The sequence below is a fragment of the Elephantulus edwardii genome, unplaced genomic scaffold (genome assembly GCF_000299155.1).
Source record: "Elephantulus edwardii isolate Elephantulus edwardi_28Jun2011 unplaced genomic scaffold, EleEdw1.0 scaffold00051, whole genome shotgun sequence".
In the NCBI taxonomy this organism is placed as follows: domain Eukaryota; kingdom Metazoa; phylum Chordata; class Mammalia; order Macroscelidea; family Macroscelididae; genus Elephantulus; species Elephantulus edwardii.
Window position 1 is genome coordinate 2,774,755 of NW_006399801.1, and position 12,969 is coordinate 2,787,723.

General features: G+C 39.7%; 1 protein-coding gene across 1 annotated transcript in view; it reads right to left on the reverse strand.

Moving 5' to 3' along the window:
• The window catches only part of IGSF5 (immunoglobulin superfamily, member 5), a 43,038-nt gene extending 31,405 nt beyond the window's left edge, over positions 1 to 11,633 (reverse strand). The window contains exons 1-2 of the mRNA XM_006886769.1: positions 11,576 to 11,633; positions 4,419 to 4,736 (exon numbers count right to left, since the gene is read on the reverse strand). Coding sequence (XP_006886831.1) covers positions 4,419 to 4,736; positions 11,576 to 11,633 — 376 coding nt within the window. The remainder of the gene's footprint in view (positions 1 to 4,418; positions 4,737 to 11,575) is intronic.
• Positions 11,634 to 12,969: the final 1,336 nt, after the last annotated feature.

The following is a 12,969-nucleotide window of genomic DNA, read 5'->3' on the forward strand; positions in this document are numbered from 1 at the left end:
TTTGCATAGTCAATGAAACACAGATAGACATTCCTCTGGTATTCCCTGCTTTCAGCCAAGATCCATCTAACATCAGCTACAATATCTCTAGTACCACGACCCCTTCTAAACCCAGCCTGGACTTCTGGTAGTTCTCTGTTGATGTGCTGTTCCAGTCGTTTTCGGATAATCTTCAGTAAAATCTTGCTTGCATGTGAAATCAGTGAGATTGTTCTGTAGTTTCCACATTCTGTTGGGTCACCTTTCTTTGGAATAGGAACAAATATCGATCTCTTCCAGTCAGTTGGCCAAATGGTCGTTCTCCAGATTTCTTGGCACAACTTGGTGAGCACGTCCAGGGCAGCATCTGTTAACTGAAATATGTCAATTGGTATACCATCTATCCCTGGAGCCTTATTCTTTGCCATTTCCTTCAAAACAGCCTGAACTTCCTCCTTCATCACCATAGGCTCTTGCTCATATGTTGTTTCATGAAATTCTTCTGTGTATTCCAATTCCTTTCGATACAGTGACTCAGTATATTCCTTCCATCTTCTTTTAATACTTCCTGGATTATTTAACATTCTGCTGAAAGCATCCTTGATTATAGCAACTCGAGGTTTGAATTTGTTCTTCAGTTCCTTGAGCTTAAGTTATGCTGAGGGAGTTCGTTCCTTTTGATTTTCTGACTCCAATATAATATTAACCCTCATATTAAAAGCTACATTAAACTGCTTATGTGACTTTTAGATCTATGACTGTGGGAAACAAAGCTACGAAACCAAGTGGAATGACACATTTGTTATGTTAGAAGCATAGCATTGCTCTTCAGGAAGTTTGAGAGTTCCCCGGTTGCATACTTCCCCTCTGATCTCCTGACTACAAGAATCAAGATTTCAAGTAAGACAAAGATAACAGTTTCAGTCTTTTCTCCATCTGTCATGATTTTGCGTATTAGTTTATGGTGAGAACTTTTTTTCTTGGATGTTAAATGTGATCCATATTGAAGACTGGATTCTTTAAAGTTCTTCCGCAAGTGCTTCAAGTCTTCCTCACTTTCAGCAAGCAATGTTGTATTATCTGCATAACACAGATGCGTGTCTTCCTCCAGTCCAGATGCCACAATCTCCTTCAAAGTTCAGCTTCTCCAGTGATTTGCTCAGCATCAGATTGAATAGGTATGAACAAAGAATACAACCCTAACATGCACCTTTCTTAATTTAAACCACATTGTGCTCCCTTTCTGTAGTCCCACAATATCCTCTTGGTCTAGGTTTAGGTTTCACATGAGCACAATTAAGTGCTCTAAGATTCCCATTCTTCTCAATGTTAGCCATCATTTGTTATGATCCACATAGTCAAATGTCTTCAAACAGTCAATAGTGCACAAATAGACATTCTTCTGGTATCTTCTGCTTTCATCCAGGATGCATCTGACATCAGCAATGCTATCCCAGGTACTATGACCTCTTCTAAACCCAGCTAGAAATTTTGGCAGTTATCTATGTTCTGTCCTAACGATTTTTGTATGATCTTCCGCAATATTTTGCTTACATGTTACATTAGTGATATTGTTTGGTAGTTTCCACACTCTGTCTGATCGCTTTTCTTGGGAATGGAGCCAATATGAGCTCTTCCAGTCAGTTGACCAGGAAGCTGTCTTCCAAATTTCCTGGTACTGGCACAGAGTGGTTAGCACGTCCGTGGCTGCATCTATTAACTGAAACATGCCAATTTGTATCCCATAGATTCCTGGGTTCTTTGTCCAATGCCTTCTGTGCAAATTGAACGTCTTCCTTCATCACCACTGGCTTTTAATCTTGCAATACTTTTTAAAATATATCAGTATTGACCAATTCTTTTTGGTGCAGTCATTCTATGTATTCTTTCCATCTTCTTTTAATGCTTCTTGGATCATTCAATATTTTGCCCATTGTATTTCTCTGTATTGTACTCAAAGCTTGAATTAGCCTCATAAAGTCACTTATTATTTATAAATTATTATTGTATCCTTATTGTTATGAATTGCATTGTGTCCCTCTAAATTATATGTTTACTTGACTATCCCATGATTCTCTGTTTTGGATGTAAAGATATAATTTAATGTCATGTAATAATCTTGTATGTTCTGATAAGATAATCAGTTATATAAGTAACACTCTTAATCCCATTATAGCCCTGATGTAATGGGAATGTCTCTGATGTAGGGTTTGCAACATCTTTTATCTTAGAATAATAAAAGGAGAAAGAACTATAATGAGAGGAAGGGACTATAACATTTCTAAGAAAGAAGGTCCAGGAGAGGAAGGTGTCTTTTAGACCCAGATTCCTACAAAGGGAAGCTCCTTGATCCAGGGGGAAATGGCAAAACATGTCATTACAAGGAATTCCAGTGTGATAGACATTGAAAGGAGATGAGCATATTTCTCCTAAACTGAAACAACAGAGAAAAAGCCTTCCCCTAGTGCTAATACCATGAATTCAAACTCCTAACCTCCTAAACTGTGACAAAATAAATATCTGTTTATTAAAAGCAAGCCCTTGTGGTATTTCTGTTATAGCACTATTAGCTGAGACATCTACTTAAATCACACAAAATTAAAAACATGGCAATTTCACTGAATGTCTAAAGTAAAGATCATAAAAAAATGCACATAAAATGTATCCACAAATGCAGGCTGAATCAGTAGAGTTTCTCTGAGATAGCAAATAGGTGAGAAAAATTCAAAACCACACATGTTACATACATGTTATAAGAATGTTACATATAAATCAGGAGCTCTCTTGTCATCAATACATGTATCAGTTACATATAAATATACTTCTAAAGAAAGTAAGTAACACATTAAACTTTAAGAAGAATGTTAGAATTAGAATCAAGAAAATAAAAAGCAGAAGTTTATGCTTGGAAAAACTGAGCTATCAGGATCCGGAAGGCAATACAGACATGCATAGAATTAGTGCTTTGAGCGCACAAGTGATGTCAGAAGCAGTGGATGCTTTGTGGGCATGAATGATGTCAGAGAACAGGCAACCCACTAAACTTTGAACTCTCCATGGCATCGTCTCATTGGTCCAGACTCCAGCCCCAAGGCCTACCCAGAGGAGGCCATAAATCCAGCCTCACCTCACTAGCACACTGCCTCCCCTTATTTCTTCTTAGGGAGGGAGGTCCCTACCTTTGGGGCTATAACTTTCTAATAAATCTATTTTTACTATTTTACCTTCACTTATGCTTCCTCTTTTATTTCTTCTCATCCCTGCTCTCTAATAAAAAATCTTTGACTTGCACTTTAATGCTCCTTGCACTAAAATCTGCCCTCCCAAGAAACACTAAAATTGCTGTCCACTGTACTCCCTTGGTACTCAGGGCACCATCCTCTCCTCTAGTCTCTTGCGCCTGGTACAGTTCTTTTGTCTATACAAGAAGGGCACTAGGGCATTGATCTCATGGTAACAATAATACACAGAATCTTTGTAAAGATTTTTTTCTCTTCCTCCACCCCTACTAGGTAACATGACTTTCAATAGCTCAAAATTAACATTAAAGACACAAAAGTCAATTATGCATCACTCTGAGGATGATGCAGGATAGGGCAAGGTTCCAATCTGCTATTCATAGGGTGGATATGAGTCATAGTTGACCATACAGCACATAACAATAACAACAAATAATTTTATATAATCTTCTCTTTCTCTGAAAGACATGATATGCTCAGTGAATACACACATTTGGTTATAAGAACAGCTGAAGGTGGGGAAATAAATTGGCTAAGTTTAGTTAGGAAGAATCAAGTATTACTTCAAAGGTATATTTCAAAAGTGGTAAGTGACGTAGGGTAGACATATTTAGTTAAGAACAGCGTGTGCAAAATCAGAGAAGGTGACATGAATGTCACCCCAACCTAAATCAAAGGAAGCCAGCCCCCATCCAATAGCTCCATTCATGGCTACCTCACATGAGTCAGATTAGAGCTATGCTTATGGAGATTTTCAATGGCAGATTTCTATAGCAGAAACATCATTAGGTCTGTTTTCCAAGGTCCATCCAACTTCCAATGCTCAGATTAGCAGCCAAGTGTGTTAGCCATTTGCAGTGCCCAGAAACTCTAAAGTGAAGTGAAATGACTGTAATTTGCACTGAAAGAATTCGCAATCATATATTTAGAAAGGACTTTAGACATTTACGTAGACAAAGTGAGGAAATGAGAACAACCTTTTTTAAGAGTCTTAAGAGAAAAGGAAGAGAAGGAGAAATGAGAAAAGACAACAATGAAGCAATAGACATTACTCAAAGCAGCCTAATTTGAAGCCAACATCAACCAGAAGAGAGGCAATATCATTCATCAAGTACGACATGAACTTCTGAAGTCCACTGACACCTAACACAATGGCCTGCAGATGCCCCACTTTGTGGATCCACCTACACACGCACTTACCCTCAACGGAAAGGAATGCAGAGCCGTCCTGGGCACTGTTCTGAAGGCTGCATTTGATGCGTCCAGTATCGTTGAGCTGCACATCATGAATGATCATCTCAGACACGAAGTTGCCTTCCACCTCATAACTGGCAGAGGTGAAGTGGTTGTTTGTGATAATGGGCTCTGTGGGGGTGAGACTCAGAACCACGGTGTCATTCAGCGCCCACATGATGAGCCTCCAGCCCTGTGACACAGTGCAGTTGAAGCGGGCCTCCGAGCCCTCCAACACTGTTACATTCTTGGGCCCTTCAAGGATTCTGTAGCTGGATCCAGAAGCTAGAAGGCAAACATTTCATGACAATAAGTGAATGAGTCTAGATAAATCAGTTGGACAACTTAACCCTTCTGTGTTGACTAGGTGGAAGCCTCCTGAAATTCCATCCAGAGTGCCAAATTCCATATCTTACTGGTCCAACATCAGGTCTCCCACCAGCAGAACAGGAGTTTCTAATGGAAAATAAATCACCTTAATGTCATCCTATCTATTCCATTGTCTCCATTTCTACTATGCAACTTGTGTTTATTGTGATGCTGGAAAGCTATTCCACCATGTTTTAAATACCAGCCAGGTTACCATGGTGGACAGATGTCAATAAATCTTCCAGGCTAAGACAAACTAGGAAGAAAGTTCTGACAATCTACTTCTGAAAATCAGAAGTGATCACAACAAAACATGGTCCAATATAATCTATCCTCTAGATATGAGGGACTCTGGTAGCCTAGATCTAAGGAGTTGGTGCTGCCAACCCATAGGCAAATGGTTCAAATTCACTAGCTGCCCATCAGGAGAAAGATAGGCAATCTCTTCCCATGCATTTTACAACCCCTGAAAACTCACTGGGGAGTTAGCTATGTGTCAGTTCCAACGTAATTGCACGTAACAGCAACAAGACACAATAGCAGCTGAGAACAGACTCAAATATACTAGTAATCACACTGCATAAGCAGAAGTATGCTCCTACGTAACTACCAATTCCCTCTGCTTTCCTAATTTAGATAGTTCAAGCTACTAGAAAGATTCTATAAGAATTTCATAATAGCACTAAAGATTTCTGGGGAGGGATCAAGTTGATATCCATTAGCCTTTCACCTGGTTACCCAGAATGTTTTGCCAGAACCTATCAGTAGAATTAACCACTGCACAGCACAGGGCCAGGAACCAGCAGGGATAGGAGAAACTGCCGAGATTGATAAGGAAGCCTAATCCAGTCTCTTTGATTGGCAGTGGTGGTTCAATGGGAGGAATATCACCTTCTCAACTTCTTGCCAATGTACTCCATGCATAACCAGCATCCTTAAGTCAGTGGACCCTTGGGTATTCGGTGGCACACAACTATGCAGAAATATTTGACTATTAACTTCTGAAAGTCAACCATGAAACTCTACTGATCCTCAAAACCAGAGTATAGACCCTGTGAATCAGGATTTGACAGGAAGGAAGCTGACAACAATCCAGTGTTTAAGGAAGCATGATTATTATTCTGCTTTGCTTTGAGACATGATAGAAAAAAACATCTAAACTGGAAAAAAATCAGATTAGGTCTTCTCTCCTATACTCAAGCAAATTAACTTCATCCAATAATTTTTTTATTGATCTGGGATTTTAAAAATAAATTCAAAGTCTGAAGAAGAGAAACCACACATGATTCATCAGGAAGGTCACAGCTACTAGGTCAGCATGGTCCTTTCCAGGAATTCTGAATTTTTTTTTAGAAGAAGAAGGAAAGAAAAGACGCAGCAATTCTAACCCCGGAGAAAAGAGACTGAGACACCTCTTCAGCTCCATACTGTAATAACAATCTTCTCTCTCTACTACTCACCACTTTGGCTACCACAGGAGGGCCAGATCCCAGCCAAATCCTTTTCCCTTGAGTTAATTCAGAGACATGATGACCCCAGAGGACAGAACATAACTGTTTCAAAGGGTGTCTAAGGCTGTGAATCTTTACATTTTTCTCCTTCAGAGCTGCTGGTGAATTAAAACCACTGAACTGTCAATTAGCAGTCAAGTGTTCTAATGACTGCACCACTAGGGCTCCTACAAGAGAAAACAGACCAAATGCTGCAGGGCTGTGTCACAGGAATACAGATATGGGGAGCCCCAGGTGCCCCAGCCAGGCAATGCCAACATAATAAGCTGTGAACCCACAGTTCCTTTCTTCGCACTGTGAAAACCAGTGGGATTCTTTCACCCCTCAACACTACACTCTAAAGCTGGGATTTTTAAAAATCCCAAATACTGTGTCATAGAACACACGAGGAGTTACAAAATGTTTGCCGGCACCTTAGAGCTCCACTGATGGAAACTGACTTTAAGGAGAAGGAGGAAAAGAAATCCTCCAAAAGGAAACTCTTTCAATCAAGTGTGAGTTCTGCTTTTAAATTAAACAAGTAAACAAACAAACAAACAAAAATCCCAGATGTTGTGGGGTTGACTCCAATGCATAATAACCTTTGTGTGTCAGAGTAGACAGGAACTCCATAGGGTTTTCAGTGGTTGCTATTCAGAAGTAAATCCAAGGCACTTCTAGATAGATTAGAGTTTCCAACCAAAGCCTAAACTCTCAAGTCCTTTGACTATGTTACCTACCATGTTTGTTACAATCATAAGTAAACTCTCCTCCAGTTAAATCTTATGCTGTTACACAAGCTGTATTTCTGGTAACGTGAGGTCCTGGTATGTCACCCTTCTCGAAAATACCATATCAGCTGCTGCTGTGTACAATGCTACCCCACAGAGAACAAACACAGACCATGGCCTTTAATCAAACAACCAACTACAATGACTCAGAACCTTTTTTCCCTTTCCCCTTTTTTCATTTTGTATAACATGCAAACAAATCAGCGGCCAGAGCATTGGAGAGATCAGGGTGTAGTTTCCCACTCCACCTTGGGGTGCCCCAGGAATATCAACAATCTAGCCTCCAGCCGTGGTATCACCCAACACCAGATCCTGGCCTCTGTTCTCTACGTTGATTCCCTTCTAAGCATTATCCACTTCCAAGAATGTTCTTCTGTAAATCAGCAAGTTATAAAGCATTTGCCATCTCAGTATTCCTCAGTTTAGTGATATTGGCTGAACTCCTCATAGGATGCCATCATCATCATCATTCATTTCCCACGTTCTCATCAACTTGAACTCCTGTGGCCTAGTCCTTAAACAGTCACAGTGATAAAACGAAAGGCCACACCTCTTTGGTGGTTCAGTTCATGGAAATTCATCAAGTTGCACTGTTAAGACATATGTGTACATTCCCGAATGTATGTTGTACTTGAAATACCAAGCTGAAAACACAGATCATATACCACCCCTGATGGGTTTATCATCTAGTTGGTCAGACAAGACACCTGAATCAGTGACAAGATATAGTTCAAGAAAGGCAAGTCATAGTTAAAGCAAAGCAGGTCGTACAAACTTCAGGTACTGGAGGTAACTTAGCCTATTTATTAGTAGTAACAGAAATACCACAAGTGGGTGGTTTGAAAGAACAGAGCTGTGTTTTCTCACAGTTCAGAAGACCAGAAGTCTAAATCCAAGGCAGCTGCTCTAATGGCAGGCTTTTGTCACACTCTCATTCTATGGTTCCTTGGCGTTCTCCTCATGATGTCTATCCCCACTCATCCCCTTCCCTCCTTAAATACCACTTTCACGCCTTCTGTGCTTTGCTTTGTGCTTGATTTGCCTCTTTTATATCTTAAAAGTCATTAGGTTTAAAATACAACCTTATTAATAAGTCCTTATTAAAAAAACCCTCCTTATTTCTATATGAGAGGTATAGGAGTTTGAATTCATAAGACATGTTCTTGGGAGATACAATTCTATCCACACTAAGGATCCTGTAGTGCTATGCTCCTTCCTCTTAAAGTTGAGTCTGATGGGGAGACTCTGCCATGGAGAGGGATCTAGAAAGAGTTGTAGTGAGGAGTAGAGGGGACCACACAGAGTTAGCAGGGCCCTTACTCTCCCAGTATCTAATAACTGGAATTTCCACCATGAAAACTGCAAGGGTCAGCAAAGTTCCAGGGAGAACATGATTTCTGAGCTCAGTCATCTTAAAGGTGAACTAGAAATTAAGGAAGTGACTAGTAGAAATCCAACAGTCTATCAATCTGACACATGCGCATTTATGACCATTGCAGCATTATCCACTACGGTAAGATAGAAACAACCTAATCACTCATCAAGAGATTAATAGACAAACAAACTGTCACATAAAATAGCATACTATGTAGTAAAAAAAAATAAAAAAATCATTTCTGAAGCCTTTTGTACCATGGATAAACCTGGAGGACATCATGTTTAAAAAAAAATTAAACACAAAAGGACAAAGTTTGTCTCATTTTTATAAAATAGCAAGACAAGGTCTATACAAAGAACTACATTTCATAGGGTATCATGGTTATCACAAGAGTCCAGAATGAAGGTTGCTTAGTTGAGTGTACTCAGGGCGGGGGGATTGTATACAAATGAAGGAATTTTTCTTTTACTTTTCAAAGAGAAGAGCAAACTGGGAGAGAGGGGTGGGTAGGGAGAAAAGTGCAACAATGAATGAATGGAAATTCAAAATTTCTGTTCATTAAAATGAATTAAAATAATTTTTTTAAATGAACTACATTTCATTGATGATTGCTGGGAGTAGGACCACGGTGGAGGAGAACCCACTCTCTAGAGAGTCTTTGTTTCTAGTTATGTGAAAAATGGCTTCAAATGTGATGAAGCAGAGACAGCTTGACTAATACAGATGGCTCTGAAAAGTACGTAAGAAAAAGATGTAAAAAAAAAAAGATGTCATTTACACTGGCAAATGTTCTGTTGTATATAATTATGCAATAATCATAAATATATATATATACTCACACACACACATAGGATTTCTGGCGGCTTATTGGGTAATAAGTTGTGCTGCCAACTCAAAGGCAGGCGGTTGGAACCCACTAACTCTCCTTAGGAGAAAGATGGGCGTCTTCTCCTATGCAACTGGCAGGCTCTAAAAAGCTGCTGGAGGGTCAGCTATGGGTCAACTTCAACGCTACACAGCACACAACAACCACACAACCTATATATGAAACTTCTTTTCAATATTTTGATCACATTGATAGGAGGGACCAGTCCTTGGAGAAAAAAAGAAATCATATTAAGAAAAGTGGAAAGTCACCGAAGGAGGGGAAGACTCTAAACGTCACAGATTGGCACAGTGATAATAACAATTGGCTCGAGTATATCAGAGATGATGAAGATGAGGATAGGGCACGGCAGAGATCCATTGTTCACAGAGATGCTGTGGGTTGTCGTCGACTCCGTGGGATCTAACAATAATTACAACAACTGACAGCCTTGTGGTAAGAAGTTGTACTGCCAATCCTAAAACACCCTAAAATTTTAATCCCCCAGCAGCTCCACAAAAGAAAGATGAGCAATCTCCTCTCAAGTGATTTTAAAGTCTTTTTTTTAGAGGCTGATCCCCACTGGAAGGGTCAAGTTCTGACTGGACAGCGCACAACAACAATATGTGCATTATACAATATAGATACTCGAACACAAAGCTATCGAACCAAAACCCAAATGCACTACCATCAAACAAGTCAATTCTGACCCAGGGTAAGCCTGCAAGACTACTCATCTTTCTCTCTCAGAGAAACTGGTGGATTCTAACTGTCAATCTTTCAATTAACAGTCTAACATATAATTCACTACCTCACCAAGCAAAACAAAACACACACATGCACATAGGGCCTACAGATGCTGAAGTTTCTTAGATATGAACAATTAGACATTATGTATCTTGATTTGAACACTTAAAAGAGTCACGATCTCATAAAAGAATTCCGTCAATTCGCATACTATAGATTATAAAATTTATGCTCTGCATCTTGGTTTGATAAGTAGTGCTGGGGGTCTTAAAAGCTTGAGAATAGCAATTTGAGATAACTGTCGATCTCTATTCATCTGGAGAGGAGGAACCAGAAGGAAATCTGAGAATCAAAAAAAGGAATCAGACTAACATTCTATACATGTACTCTGACGTCCTCTACATTGAGACCGGAAGAGTTAGGTGCCTACTACCAAATATTCTGATCAAAGTAAAATTAAGCTCATTCTGACAGTAAAGGGGGGATAAAATGTGGCCCAGAACTCCAAATTCACAAGGAATCTAGGCTTTACTGGATTCACTGACTCTGGAGCAGTCCCCAGGAATATTGTCTTAAGAGACCCTTCAAACATAGAATAGAAATTATCCCCTGAAGTAAACTCTTTTTTAATTTTTTTATTATTATTTTAAGGAAATTTTACAGAAAAGTTGGGTTTTGATTTATTCATTGTTGCACATTTTCCTCTCTACTCCCCAGTTCACTTTAAATGCATAATTTCTTCCCTCCTCACCTCCACCCCTCTCCTAGTCTACTTTGCTATGCACTTCTTATTATGGACTGTTGCTGTACAGATAATGCCTAATCATATATTCCTTTTAAACAGTTCTTTCCTTCATCTGTTCCAATGCAGTCAAGTCAACTCTTAATAGCAGAGAAAAACAAAGAATGTCACTGTTAGGTACATTCTTCTTTAAAAAATTGTCCATATGAGATGAAATGGATGACAGTTACTCTAAAGCACAGATGAGAAGTTGGGAGGCAGTAAGACCAAGCAAATGAGAATGGACCGACTAGAATGGACATAATGCGAAAGTCGACATTGTGAAGAATGGAACCACAGGTAATTAACTATGTTGTGCAGAAATCTTCAGTAGAATATGTTTCACTCCATGTACTTTCACCCAAAATAAAATTTAAAACTTTTAAAAGATATTAAAGTAACCTTTAAAAATTAGGCAATGAGGGGGTAGGGATTATTTCAACAAGAGGAATAACTTGAGGAAAAATATCAAAGACAGATTCCCAGAAACCGAAAGAGTCTGATTAGGGGGAGTGGGAGTGAGTCTCAGGTGTTCCCAAAGGATCACTCATGAAGGTGAGTCAGAACAGCAGCAACTGGACACCATTAAAGAGACTGTCAATGGAAAGGAATGTCACGAGCCAGCTCTCTGCCTGGGTTGTCTCTTCTGGACTCTCTTAGACGCCTACCTGAAGAACATTCCACCAGCCCCCATCAGCCTTACCTGTTAGTCCAGTCAGGATGGCCAGCAAGGCGAGAATGCCTTTCCAGCGGCCCTCCATCTCATCATGTCCTTCCTTTCCCTGGGGAAAGAAACCAGGTGAGTAAGAGTTTGACGTGAGGAAAACACTTACTACTTTTAATCTGCAGAGAATAAAAAATAGGTCTACCAGCAAAATGGGTGTGGACCAGCACTTTGCAGCATTAGCCTCACCTAGGGACATGTTTAAAATTCTAAGGACTACTGCCCTCAGGTGCTATAGAGTTTATCTCTTAGCAATCCCCTGTGGGTCAAAAAAGAACTATGCTCAATAGGATTTTCAATGACTGAATTTTTTTGGAAGCCAATTGTTAAGATTTTTTTTTTTCAAAACACCTCTGTGAGGATCCAAATGCCAGCCTTTTTGGTTAGCAGCTGAGTTCACGAACCATTTGTACCACCCTAGGACTCAGAGTTTCTAAATCTGAAACTCTAGGGGCATATCAGAGTTCATACAAAATGACATCAGTCATTTTGCAAGTTAACCAGATAATATTGCTGCTAATTCAGGTTTGAGAATTACTGTATTGGCTGTTCTGGGGAAAGTAAAATCAGGGTGCTCCTTGGAAGCAAGGATAGTAAAACTCGTCTCACGTACTTTGGCCATATTGTCAGAAGAAGCCAGTCCTTGGAGAAGGATATTATGCTTGGAAAGGTGGAGGCTAGTATGAAAGAGGAAGACCCTCAACAGGAGAGATTGGCAAAGAAGTGAGTGTAACAATGCGCTCAACCATGCTGGAGCTTGTAAAGTTGGCTCAGGATAGGGCAAGATTCAAAACAGTTGTTCATACAGTCAATATGAGTTGTAGTCAGTTTGCTGACACATCACAACACAACACCATCACCTTTCAGGCCCGTGTATACAATATGGGATACAGAGAGTATACCATTATCATGATTTACTGACCAAGACACAGAGATTTTGGACTTCTATTCTTTTCAATCATGGTGCTTTAATAAATGATTTTTTGTATGTTTTTTATGATACTCATTTATTTACAAAGTTCAAATACATTATTTTCCAGATTAGATTCTTCCAATTTTTCGCACCCCCCCCATCAAATTGTACAATAAATTATTTTTTTAAAGTATCTCCTCACTCACAAGAAGCTTTGAGAGGGTGGTAAGAGGTATGCAAAGAAACATTAACAGGGAGGAAGGATTATGGGCAGAGGGCCTTGTGGTGGGATGGGATGGTCATCCCATCAAAGAAGGTGGTCAGAGGCAGGGTCCTGGAGAAGGTGCTCTGTGAACATGGGGAAGGTGGTGGTGGGCCTGTGGAACTTGGCAGGAAAAAATTGCCAGCAGAGGAGACTGTGGACAGTGGCATGACAGGGAAATGCACAAGGTATGTACTG